Below are 12,994 nucleotides of genomic sequence, written 5' to 3'. Positions count from 1 at the left end.
GTAATAAAGGCTAGAGAATGAACACAAAACAGCCAACACATCCATAACCTCATGCCATTTTAGGAGCATAGAAGGATAGAAATTTGTTGGAAATATTCAACTGAAAACTCCTTGATATCAATTTCATACAGTAAGTAAACTCTGGGATATGAGTTTCTAAGTTGGAATAGCCTCTTAGGGCCATTGGCACCTTGAATAACTTAGAGAAGAGTTCACATAAATTTACTATTTCTGGGCAAATCACAAATAATAAAGATCCACCACTGAACCAGAAAGTTTCAAAGTCATCTTACTGCCACACTTTCATACGATGCCCTTCAGTAGCTGTTCAAAGGCAAAGACAATGATCTTACCATTGATTTTAAGAAATATTATACCAAGGCACAATTTACAATGGTATCTACCACAAAATACATCAGTGAGAAGATCTATCAACCTTATCTTTAGGGGTCCCAATTATTTTGAAGTCAATTTTCTTGAAAAGAGTTATTCTTCAATTCCAGTTCCTAAGCCTTCTCAGCAACTCTAGTTTACATTTCAAATGACCCAAGGGGCAAGGAGGTAGAGAGGACTTCTGAAGTTTCCGCAGGCAGAAAATTATGTTGATAGAATAATTAGATTTTTATTTAATGCTTTATATTTTGTAGTAGGCAGAAAAGGAAGATAAACACAACGATAAAGATCTGTATGTAAAAGATATATACATCACCATTATTTGATGATTATATATTTTAAAGACCTTTTACAAGTGTATAATTAATATTGAACATGGGAAACCTAACAAGGAAAGGCTGACTGCTATTCATAAACACAAAGGAGCAAGATTTGAGAATCAAAAAAACTGTACAACTCCACTGTAAGAAAAAATATCTGAAGTAGGATATTTCTTCTTTCAAATATCTTGAGTATTTGCTACAGCTGCCAAAGTATGTGAAATTCAAGGAAAATATTTTTCAGTAAGTATAATACGAAGATTTGTATTAAATGTCCTGATTCATAGCAGTTTTGTTTTTATCACGTATCAGCAGTTGAACTCTTATTCAATTATGTTATTCCACTAATTATGAGGTGAAATGAAAGGGGCTTACTTTCAGTCCCAGCATAAGCTCAAAAAACGTTTGTTGCACACATTTATTGGAAGGGTGTCAACACAATGCCAGTCATTTTGTCAGTCGCAGCAAATTTACTGAGGGAGAACAGTTTGTATTTTCAATTCCTGTCCAGATTTCACCTCCAAATTTTGTATTTTTATAGGAATATTTGTCTTTTGAAATGTCTAAATCACAATGTATTGTGCTTTACCAATTTCACATTGTTTCCTACAATTTTTCCTTGCCTATTTACAAGTTGTATAGAATACCTAATCAACAATCCTAAAATAAAGTGTCCCCCCTTTTTAATATAAAATCATAATACAAAATTATTTCCAGTCAGTGAAGCAGTAATTGGGAGCAGGCATGAAAATTTTTTTTTTTTTTTAATTAGAAGTGAATTGAATGTGTTATCAGCCCCAAATATTACAGACCTACAACATGGTATAAAACAAGAAATGACCAAAAGCTTGAGGGACACTAAGGGTTATAGTCATAAATAAAAATGTTTGAAGCTCTCTGACAAAGTTGTAGCTTCTGCAACTGTTCTCTGCACACTCAGTGGCAACATAAAAAAAACTTTGCCTTACTGGAATTATACCCATTCCCTGCTTTTTAGGGTATAAAAATCTTTGCTTCACTTTTAAAGAGAAATTACATGAAATTTGGCCCCTAAAAAAAAATCTGATTTTAAAAACTGTATTTCCTTGCCTTGAGTACTAAGTCCTGGGGGATATGTTGCTTGAAAAATTTATATTGATATTTCCACTATGTGTTATCTTCATGGTCTCTTGAAACCTTTGAGTTGATGCTTCCTCACAGCTTTGAAAAACAATTGATTTAGTCTAAAACATTAAAAATACATAGTCAAGCCATTTTCAATAGTTTCCTATTTTCTTCCTTGCTGAGATGATAAAATATTTTCATTCACTCCAATGTCAAACATTTGAGATTTAAGCCTGTAGTGTTCCAATTCACGTTGTTGATTACACTCAAGAAAGGACAGATTACTTCTCTGAATGGACTATCTGCAAAGTGCTAGGATCTATAAAGTAAAGTAATATGCCAGGCTATTCCTAGTTGACCAATACCATCAGAATTTAAAAAAAAGCAACCTTCTTCCTGAGAGTAGATATTTAATTTTTTTTTTTTATATACATACCCTAGCTTTCTATATATAATAAATGTAGTTGGTTCTGTTGAGGGCCACCAAAATAGTCCAATATTGCCAGTGATAATACTTACACAGTTTATTTCAGTTTGTTCAGTGACTTGTTTCCATATGGATACATGGCTGATAATTTTTCTATTTCACTTATCTCTAAGAAATTAAAACAGGAAAACTATGCATTGATTTACATATTATACAAACTTGCAGAAAATGACAGAAACTAATTTACAAAGCCATAAACTGACACTAACCATGGCTTTGATTAATTCAGTTTTTCACTATCATTTTACAGATTCCCCCCCCGCCCCCGCCCCCATAACAATCAGAACTGTATTCTGAGCTCTACATGATTTAGAAACTACAATTTACTAGAGAACAAAAGCTCCATTTAGGGACAATTTTCAAAATTTAAGGAGAATCTATACCACAGGTTGCAAATACACTCATTCTATTCAAATTGTCTTAACACATTTTAACATTAGTTTTATTTCACTATTAAAAAAAACATTTTTCAGGAACACTGGACTGTACTAATGTGTCCAGTCTTAGACGAAATAACTGGATGATTGTCCTTTCTGCTAAAGACTGACTTCGGAGACTCATTTCCAAGTCCCTGATCAATTTGATTCAAAGGATTTAGTGAGTACCCCAGTTACATGGTTCAACTGAACCAAAGAATGTCAATCATCCATTCCAAATTTTGATATTTTGCTGAAGTATATCTATCTTTTAGTTTAGACAAAATAATATCTCTCAATAAAATTTCATTAAGAGTTCACGTTATCAGAACAGAAAGCAATAAGGACTTAGTGATGTAATTAATAATCAGTAAAAGTTCTGTGGAAAAGAAATCCATATCTTATTTTAAAAATACACATCTCACAATCAGGCTCTTGGACTGTCTATAAAAATAACCATACTTCATAAACTTTCAATATCAGATGAATTAAAACACAATTAATTTCAAGTATGGTCAAGTGATCATGAAAATTTCTGATAAACCCACTCATCTTCTGAAGTATGAGAAGTGATACAATTGAAAAGCTTTTTATTACAATCATGGTATCTCACTCTGAAAACTGATTTTAAGATGTATTATACCTCAAGAAATTTTTCAGCTTCAAGGATGAAATTCATTAATAGTCACAAATGGAACTGATGAAAGTCTAGAAAATCTTACTTCCTTTAAGGATCCTAAACCATTTTTTTTTAGCAGAGCTTTTTTGATGTTGTTGCTATTAAAGCTTGAAGACTAATATTTTCTGAAGTTTTTGCCAGGTTGTGATTGCGTATTGTAGACTGTTATTGTATCCAACTGGAAAATAAGAAAAACAATTCCATTCTTCCTTAGGTTTTAAAGACTTGTTTGAAGACAAGGAAGCACTAACAATGTTAGTCCTTTCTCCAGTTCTGCTACTTTTTAACATTATATTAAATAAAAATTGCATTAAAGTTTTTATAAGTTAATTTCCAGATTTTTATTTAGCATAAAATACATCTTGATGTTTCACAGAATTGTAATATTGTCTAAAGTAAATCAATAGCTGGTTAAACAAATTATTTCAACCATATCTCAGATACTTCTCCAAGGCCTTTTTATTTTTTTAAATTTTTTTAAGCATTTGTGTATTTACAAATTTAAAGTCAAGCCTGACTGAGATTTCAGCCCTAAGTAGCTACAATTCCTTAAACATAAACTCATCATTTGCTAAATAATTTTAACTGATATGTGAAAAAGCTTCAGAAAATTCTGAAAAAACTTTTAGTCATATGCTCTTAGTCATATGATTTAGTTTTAGGTAGTTCTGCAATCAGCAGGGAGATGGACTTGATAATCCTTATGGGTCCTTTCCAACTTGAGATATTCTGTGATTCTATGATATGAAAAACACAATAGTATGTCAAGCAACTTTATCTTGCTACTGGTCTTCTATAGCTACACACTCTCATGCCTGAGAGTGTTTATGCATAACTATTTGCATGAATAAGGATTGCAATTAGTCTTTTACATTAACCAAGATCTTCAGTTATTGTTCTTATCCCTAAGAAATTATATACACAATTTTAAAAGAATAAACAAGGATGAGAAAGTACTTCATTCACCAACAAAAATCAATGTTCTACCTTGGAATATTTACAAGATGACAAAGCATTTATTTTACACTTCAGACTTCCAACACTTTGCTAGTCAGATAATATTAATGAAAGTGTCTGAACCCATATGGTTTTTTGAAAGGTGATCTGTAAGGTGTAAACATAAACACACCTATCTGCTAAATTACTGACCTATGTTATCAATGCACTAAATAAGGAAGGTAAAGCAGGCCTTACACCTTCAACCTAACTCATTTGAGGCTCTTCTCTTTACATTTCCTGCAGATCATGGCACAGCAAGAAGCAAGGAAGCAGAATAAAGGACATTATGTGGGTTTGGGGCCTGTTCTAAAATACAGTCTATAGTATTGTAAATCCTTCTACATATTCCCCACCCCCCACCCCCATCCAAAAAATTCTTACTGAATTTAAAACAAAACAACTTTTGGATTGATAGATGGCTGACGAGGGACAAATGGCAGGGGGTGAGTGAGAAAGCAAAGGTCCCAGTTCACACACCGGAGATTGCTTCTTCAGGCAGTCAACTAACATTGATTTCAAGTGTTCTCAATTCCTACGAACTTTCATTCTACTACATGACAAAAAGGCTGTCACAATCTCTGAGGAATGGCAGAAGTTTGAAAGAGATACAGAAGAAGGCTGGCAAGCCTTCCACAAAGCAAGACCTTTTCTTCACAGAAGCACTTGTAAACAAGCATCTCAGACATTTTAAAAATAATTAAGGAATATCTAAAGGAGAAGAGAACCATTAAAGTGAATTTAAGCCATCCATTCAACACTGTGATTAAAACCTGAATTGAAAATTATGATCAACATTTCAGATTTTAATTTGTGTAGAGACTGCAGTTCTCGCATATATGATTACCTCTAACTGTTCTTTCTATGCAGAGTCTCTAGGGAAGAGACTGGTAAATATTTTGGAACTTGCTAAAAATCCAAACCCATTTTCTGTTACTGAAAGAAAGAGGACACAAGGGCAAATACATCCTTAGCTGAAAAAAAAAAAATCTAGATAAAAATGAAGCTTTAAAAAAAATTATTTTGAATAATTATTTACTACAAAGCTACGAAACAACTTGATCTATATTCATTTAATAAAACTAAGCAGATAGAACACCATCATTCAATGTTACAATAACAAGGTTATCTTTTCAGTTCTCTGAATATTTCCTCCATTAAAAAAAAAACACCACACAAAACTATCTAAAACATATGATTTACCTATCAAAGAAAAGCAAGAGCAAGAAAACGATGAGAATATTTGGGAATAGTAGCATTTCTGAATTGGATCTGCATGAGGATCGACATGTTCTCATCATCCTAGAATTTCCAGTAATAAAAAGTAAATGCATGTCTCTTTATATATGTAGAGAATATGGGCCTAAAATCAGATTTGCAATATTCAGAGCACTGAGGAGGGATCTGGGCAATGTAGCCAATATGAAGGCTTAAAACGCTCCCACCTTCCAGGTTCAGTAATCAATACCCATTTAGAATTCACAGTCTCATGCATTACACAGTCAGTTTCTTTTCTTTATAAAAAGGGTCAGTTTAGGGTTTTGGTGTGTTTTGTTTTAATGGTTACCAAATGTCTTCCTTAGAAGTGCAAGACAGACCTAGGTTCCAAACTACTTCTTCAACCCCAGCTTTCTCTTTTTGAGGAAATTTAGCTAGTCAGTAGGCTATGTTCACTCTACAGAGGGTTACACTCCAACCTCTCTTTGTGAAGCTCTCCTACTGAAGAGAAAAAGAATTAAGAGGTTTATTAGACAGCAAAAAGGAAGAATGACTTTGTCACCTATATTTTTAATTCATCATCTGAACAAGGGAAATCTTGAATCCCTGGTGATATTTATGTACTAAAAAAAAAAACCATACAAAATTTACAGATATGCAAATTCTGCAAAAATCCCTTTTTAAGTGCTTCAGTTCTTTTTTGTAAAACTTGGTCTTGCTGTAAGGGCCCCAATTTATCAGTTCCCAATGGGAAAAATAGAAGTATATTTACATTCATTTTTATCATAAATTAGCTTGGAGAAGTTCTAACAGCAGCATTTTTCTTTGTAGGGAATGTACATGAGCAGCTGATGGAACTGGGGTTGTTTAGCCTGGAGAAAAGGAGGCTCAGGGGAGACCTTATCACCCTCTACAACTACCTGAAAGGTGGTTGCAGAGAGATGGATGTTGGTCTCCTTTCTCAGGTAACAAGAGATAGGACAAGAGGAAATGGCCTCAAGTTGCACCAGGGGAGGTTTGGATTGGATATTAGAAAAAAATCCTTCACAGAAAGGGTTGTCAAGCATTGAAACAGGCTGCTCAGGGAAGTGGTTGAGTCACATCCATGGAGGAATTTAAAAAAACATGCAAATGTGGTGCTTAGGGACATGGTTTAGTAGTGGACTTGGCAGTGCTAGGTTTACAGTTGGATTCAATAACCTTAGGGGTCTTTTCCAACCTACATGATTCTATATGGTCACCTGCCTCAAAGTGCGGTGTCAGTAAAAGAGGTTATAGACAAAACTAACAGAGACAAATCACCAGGACCAGACAGCACTCACCCAAAACTTCAAAAGGAACTACAGAATAAAACAGGTGTTAACTGTAGTGTGTACCTTATTTAAAACTCTCTGCTTTCATGGGAGAGATTTAAAAGACAGAAAATGTGATGTTATTGGATACTAACTTTTGAGAAAAGTCAGATGAGGGGGTGAAAATCTGGGTATTACAGACATTCTAAGCAGAACAAACAAGTAGAAGCTGTTCTGAAGAACAGAACTGGTGGGCACGCACAGAGCAAGAACCAAGGCATTGATTTTAAAGGCATGAAATGTCAAATCCATGACAGATCTTTGAAAAAGTCAGTCAGCATGTGGACAAAGAAAGCTCATTGATACAGTATTTTTGAGCTTTCAAAATTTATTTTATAAGGACCCTACTAAAGGCTCTTAAAAAACAGGCAGTACTGTTCAGATTGCAAAAAGGACAGCTAAAGGAGATAGTATGTCAGAAATTCATGAAGTAGTGTTTGCTTCTTTTTCACTGTAAGAACTTGATAGCATCAAATTAAGAAGCAATTGCCAGATTAAACAAAGAAATGCAAAGAAAACCCCTAAGGTTGATAAATCTTCATATGCAGGTGATTATGCTATGGCATAACTATTAATGCTGAAAGTTATTTGTCAAATATCTTTTTGAACCCACGTAAATGAAATGAAAAATTACTCATCAACAGCTACTATCTACAGAACACCACATCTTCTTACATGGCTTCTGAAAAAACAACTCGGGGCTGAAAAAGCCTGCAGAAAGTATTGCCACTCACTTGTCTTCTTCCTACAATCTTCTCTCAGCACCTACTGTTGAACAGAAGACAATGGTTTGGATGGTGGTTTAGATTTGCTTCATGCTGAACAGGGGATTTGTGGCAGAACTGGATTCACTCTAGTCTGCAACTCTAACTGTAGTACCCTAACCAGCTGGCCCTTCCTCATTACCTGCATATTTTTTATTTGCTACTCATATTCATAATGGCAAAAATTCACTATTGAAAGTAAAAATAACCAAGAATGAATGGCGTTTTCTCCTGTTTAGTGCTCTACATTAAGAGAGGAAATATGTGAACTTCACAATATGACATTTTTCAATAATTGACTTAACAGTAACATCAAATAGTAGCCTCATATTTTTAAAGCATAGACATTCAGCAATTGATCAGCAACACAAAAGAGGAAGCAAAATTACAGGTTTAAGGTTAATAGCTAATTTCTTTACTAAAGGGGAACTTTTATAAAATGTAACACTAAGGAGTTGCGTTTTACATTAAAAATGGTGATTAGTATTACAGTCAGTACATGACTAGACTATGAGAACTCAACTGCAGTAATGAACTCTGACCACTGCCTTTGATATGAATTACAATGATGTGTGACTTGACAACAGTGTTATTAGCTGACACACAACTTACCCAGAAACAGACTCTTGAAATGTTAAGTCTTCCTGCCTGGTGTTATTCAATAAAGCAACGTATATGCAAATGTGATACCAAATAATAGGAAAAGCAAAAGATGTGAGAGACTGAAAGAGTTAATGCCTCAAACACTGTGGCTGCACAGCGCTGCGAGCGGCAGGTGCGGGCAGCTCCTGCCAGGCACGGGGTGGGGGGCATGCCGGAGGGTGCACGGAGGGTGTTGCTGGCCAGAACAACTCGCAGAGTTTATGTGAGGAAGGGGCTTCACAACCCCCACAGTGGTGCCTGTGCAGAAGATCGGGAGTTACATAAGTCGAGCAGGGGTTCAGGAGCCATATAAGTCCTCAAGGGGTGTGACTGTAATTAGCATAGGAAGCAAGACTAAAGGCGGAGACTAGCACTAAAACACCGCCCTCCCTCACCTTGCTTGTAAATGAGCCCAGCAAAGGCCACCCTTTTCCTCGCTTCACATGTGAGTACAAGGGGACCTGTGTCCTCCCACCTCGCATGCAAATAAGCCAGTGTATCTAAGGGACAGCAAGTCGTACCTCAGTGTGCACCCACCACCATCACCGACAAGACCAGGAACTGGACTGAAGACGTTGCTGGAACCCACGGTGATGATCCCGATCTCTCCCTCTATTTTTCTATCTCTCTCTTTTTCATATATGTTACAGGCCGTTCAGCCCTTTTTTAAAATAACAGGGTTTACTATCCACTATTGATAACTGTTTACAGAGCTTTAATGGGGTTTAATTAGCTTAAAAAGGTTTAATTGGCTTCTGTTAAAACATAGCTTCTGCCTTTAATAAATTTTTTAATTGATCGTTTGGTGTTATGTCACCTTACTTTAGCCCACAGGTGTCTCAAACATCAAATATCGGAGTGGGTGGTCCAGGACAGCCCTCTCTAGCAATAATTGGCATACCTATTAAGGTCCAGCCACCTCTCTGAAGACCGGGTAGCATGCAAGGGGATTCATCTCTTACCAAATTAATGCCTTACCCTGAATGCAACAAAAGATCATACAAATTCTTTGCTGTTTTATATTAGCATCAGGGTTTTTACAACTCAATTTTCCTAGATGTGAAACTAGTGTAAACAGAATTAGGTTCAAAATCTACATAGATATTCCCCAAAGTTCTAATAAAATTGTATCATCTTCTGACAAATCTCTCTCAATCCATCTGCATTGTGACTTTCTCACTAATGTGTACACCTCTAACATGTAATTCTACTGTTCAGTTTGGTTGGACTAGGCCCTATAGGCTTACCTGTTATCAGAACTACTCCATTTTTTCATATTCATTACAGATAACAAGAAAACACATAAAAACAGAGAAGCAATTTAGAAGCAAATAGATCTACTTTTTAAAGTGAGCATTTAAACCTTAAACTAGAAAATTAAAATGACTAATGAGAAGAACAAAGTGTTTTTAAATCAATTAATATAAGCCCACATTAATCAATTCACCAGGAAAGGAAAGCACTGAAGTCCTAGATCTCTAGTATAATGGCAAAGAAACTACAGCAGGTTCAGAGATAATCTATGCACAATGCTAACAAGTGCTTGTGAACTGAATCAAAATTCTACCAACACAAACCAATTAAAAGCACTACATTGAACTCCAAAGAGTTTGTTGGGTTTTTTTTACTGTTTGTTTTTTGAAATAGAGGGCAGGGATATTAGATAGACCATCTCAGAATATACTGAAATGTAAACAAATGCTAATGTAGAACATCATGATGTAAGAGGATCAATTTATTATTAACACCAACTCTAAAATGTGCCTTTAATAGATAATGCATGGGTACAAACAGTAGGGTAAATGAAGTTTGAAAATTGGACCATTCTTGGATGATTCCAAAGACATTGTAATAAAGAGTTACTTTAATTAGTCAAGACAATCTGCTGCAGGGTACAAGGTCAATCCATCTATCATCTTCACAGATACTAGACCTGTGGTATTTAGAAGCAGAGGATTTTTTGTGGCTCTTTAGCACCTTCCTATTTTGTTTTCTGCTGCCTCTTCCCCTTTTCTAGATCAGCACCTAATGTCTGTCTAGGAAATTTACAGTGAGGACAGGAGGTGGGGAAAATTCCTTAATTTGCTCTCCTGTCCTTCAATCCACCATAAATCTAAGAAGGGTCACACCATTAGTTTTTAGATTATTTTTTCCCCTCAAGAAATGACCTTAATAACAAAATACTGGAATGTGTCGCACTCTCAAGATTATTATCGGATGCAATATCTGACACTCCCCTCACCTCCACTCTATCTCCTTTACTGTCTCCCTTCCTTCCAACCAAAAATGTCTATTTTTGCAACCCATAAAAACAAGACTCCATAGTTTCAAGTGTTTAGCTTTCAGATATATTAATGTCATCAAATGCTATAAGTTTCTGACTAAAGGTAAGTCAAGTAGCCACATAAAAGAGCACACAGCAAAATATACAGCCACATTTCATAACCCTATCTGTAAGGCCAAGAGCCAAGCTAAGAATCATTACCCAGTATAAGTTTCCTGGACTAGCACAGTATAGAATAACTTACAATAGTCAAAACATTTAAGAAAAACTAATGGAAACCATATTAATAGAAATTAAAAAATTCACATCAACTCCTCCTTATTACTAGAAAAATCTAGCAATCTGATTCATTACCGAACACAACAAAACAGTGTACAAGACTCAAAGCAGGAACCAAAAAACCCCCAACCCTTAACAAATAGATTATGTCTGATTTTCTACCCATACATATAACCTACACATTAAGTTGATAAACATACAAAGGACAAGGTATCTTATGATACTGCTCTCTTTGAAAAAAGACTTTGCTGGGAAGGCAAAGAATCAGGAAGACGACCGACTAAGAGAATTGCATAAACTCTGCTCCTTCAGAAATCTAGCCAAACAAATTATTTAGTGAAAGTAAAAGAAGAGGGCCAGTAAGACATGTGAGAAACAGAAAAATTACAGATGTGTTAGTATCTGGAATCTAGTAGCTGGTCCTTAAATAACAGTATCAGATACACTGGTATTTAAAATTATTAATAGTTCATTGCATATCTACAGCTGCTCTTTAATAAAATGAAGAGAAGAATTGCTGTCTGTTTCAAGAAGACCACGAGGATGAGTGTGCATCCACAATCTACCTGCATTGAACATAATGGCAAATACACACAATTCCTCAAATAAAGAGAATTCATTAGGCAGAGGAAAAGTGCTGCTATATTATGCAGCATTCTAGTTACAGAAATATTTTTTATGACTCTTAAAGTATTAGAGTATCTCTGGGTTAATTCTAAAAATAGAAAGCTGCACTATTTATTTGTATAATCCATGAAATCCTGCACTAGCATAAACAGCTTTTATACAATAAAAATACAATGAAGTACATTTACTGTATTCAAACCATTTAAAATCTCAAGCCACTGTATTTCTTAGTTCATTTTAGTCTACTTAGTATATTAAAGTACTGTTCACAGTAGCATCACAAAAGATTAAGAGAGGATGTTTTCCTCTTTTGTAATAAAACCAGTGGGAAAACAAATTAAATTTCCTTCCTTATGTTTTTTTTTTTTATCTTGTGCTCATTTCATTCAAAGTAAGACAGTATGGTAGTGACTTCTTAGCTGTAATCCTATGAAACACCACTAACAGACAATGGTAAGTGCAAGAACAAACTCATTTCCTGGGCAGATTCAGGAAAAGGAATAGCTGTGTGTGTGCACACATATGTGAGAGAGACTCTTCCTTATTACTACCAACAAATACAGTTTAAGTTCTATGCTACATTTTTCTTTTTTTTTTTTTTTCTTTCCATCACAAGAAGAGAGACATTAAGATACTTTTAAACATACTGAGTGTACCTAGCATACCAAACATTAAAATCCATATTTAGGAACTTAAAAGGGTAGCTGTATTTGCAGAAAAACTGAACAGCTTTGAAGTCTAAACCTCTTACAAACACATCACCTTTGTCCTAGTACAAATACGCTTAGCTCGACAACAGTTTTGATAATGTTTTGGTACGAATGTTTTTTTACGTTTTTAATAATTTTAATGCTAAAATTCTTATGATTTTGTCTCTAGTGTTTGATTGGTTAAATCCATATTAAAATAACCTGGATCATATGAAATTGGCACAAAAGACATGATTTGTGTTCTATAACAAGTTCTCTCCCAGGATTTTCTACATCTTCTAAGTGCTAGTCAAAGTAGTATGATAGTGAGATCTAAGTTATTGTTAATTCCTAATGGAAGAAAATTAATTGAAACAAAGAGAACCCAGAACAACAGAGTTGTATCACCTCACAGAAGCAGAGCTGTGTTCAGTCAGGGCCACCAACAGTTTCAGGGCATACACTGGTACTGGGTCTGGAGCAATCAGAATGTGTTCATACCTGCAAGGGAAGGGGGAAAATTGGTAGCAACAGAGAAAAAAAAGTCAAGAGATGCGTGTTAAAAAGTTGATATTAAAAATACATCATTTCCTATTTCCAAATTTTATGATAACCACAATGGAAATACAATGCTGTTTATTGCTTTGTATGGTTTCAAAACAAGACTCACTTAGAAACAGTACTTTAAAACCAGCATATTAACTTTAAAAGCAGCATTAACAAAGGAACACATTATTTTTTAGA

The 12,994-nt window shown here is 34.9% G+C and overlaps 1 protein-coding gene across 6 annotated transcripts in view; it reads right to left on the bottom strand.

The window, feature by feature from the left end:
- Window positions 1–12,994, bottom strand: part of ULK4 (unc-51 like kinase 4) — a 253,132-nt gene that overhangs the window by 136,394 nt on the left and 103,744 nt on the right. For all 6 annotated transcript variants that reach the window (XM_074891573.1, XM_074891583.1, XM_074891535.1 and 3 more), the window contains one exon: window positions 12,659–12,751. In XM_074891573.1, the coding sequence (XP_074747674.1) occupies window positions 12,659–12,751 (93 nt within the window). The remainder of the gene's footprint in view (window positions 1–12,658; window positions 12,752–12,994) is intronic.

This window comes from Strix uralensis, chromosome 1 (genome assembly GCF_047716275.1).
Source record: "Strix uralensis isolate ZFMK-TIS-50842 chromosome 1, bStrUra1, whole genome shotgun sequence".
NCBI lineage: Eukaryota > Metazoa > Chordata > Aves > Strigiformes > Strigidae > Strix > Strix uralensis.
This window is presented reverse-complemented; position numbering and strand designations above follow the sequence as displayed.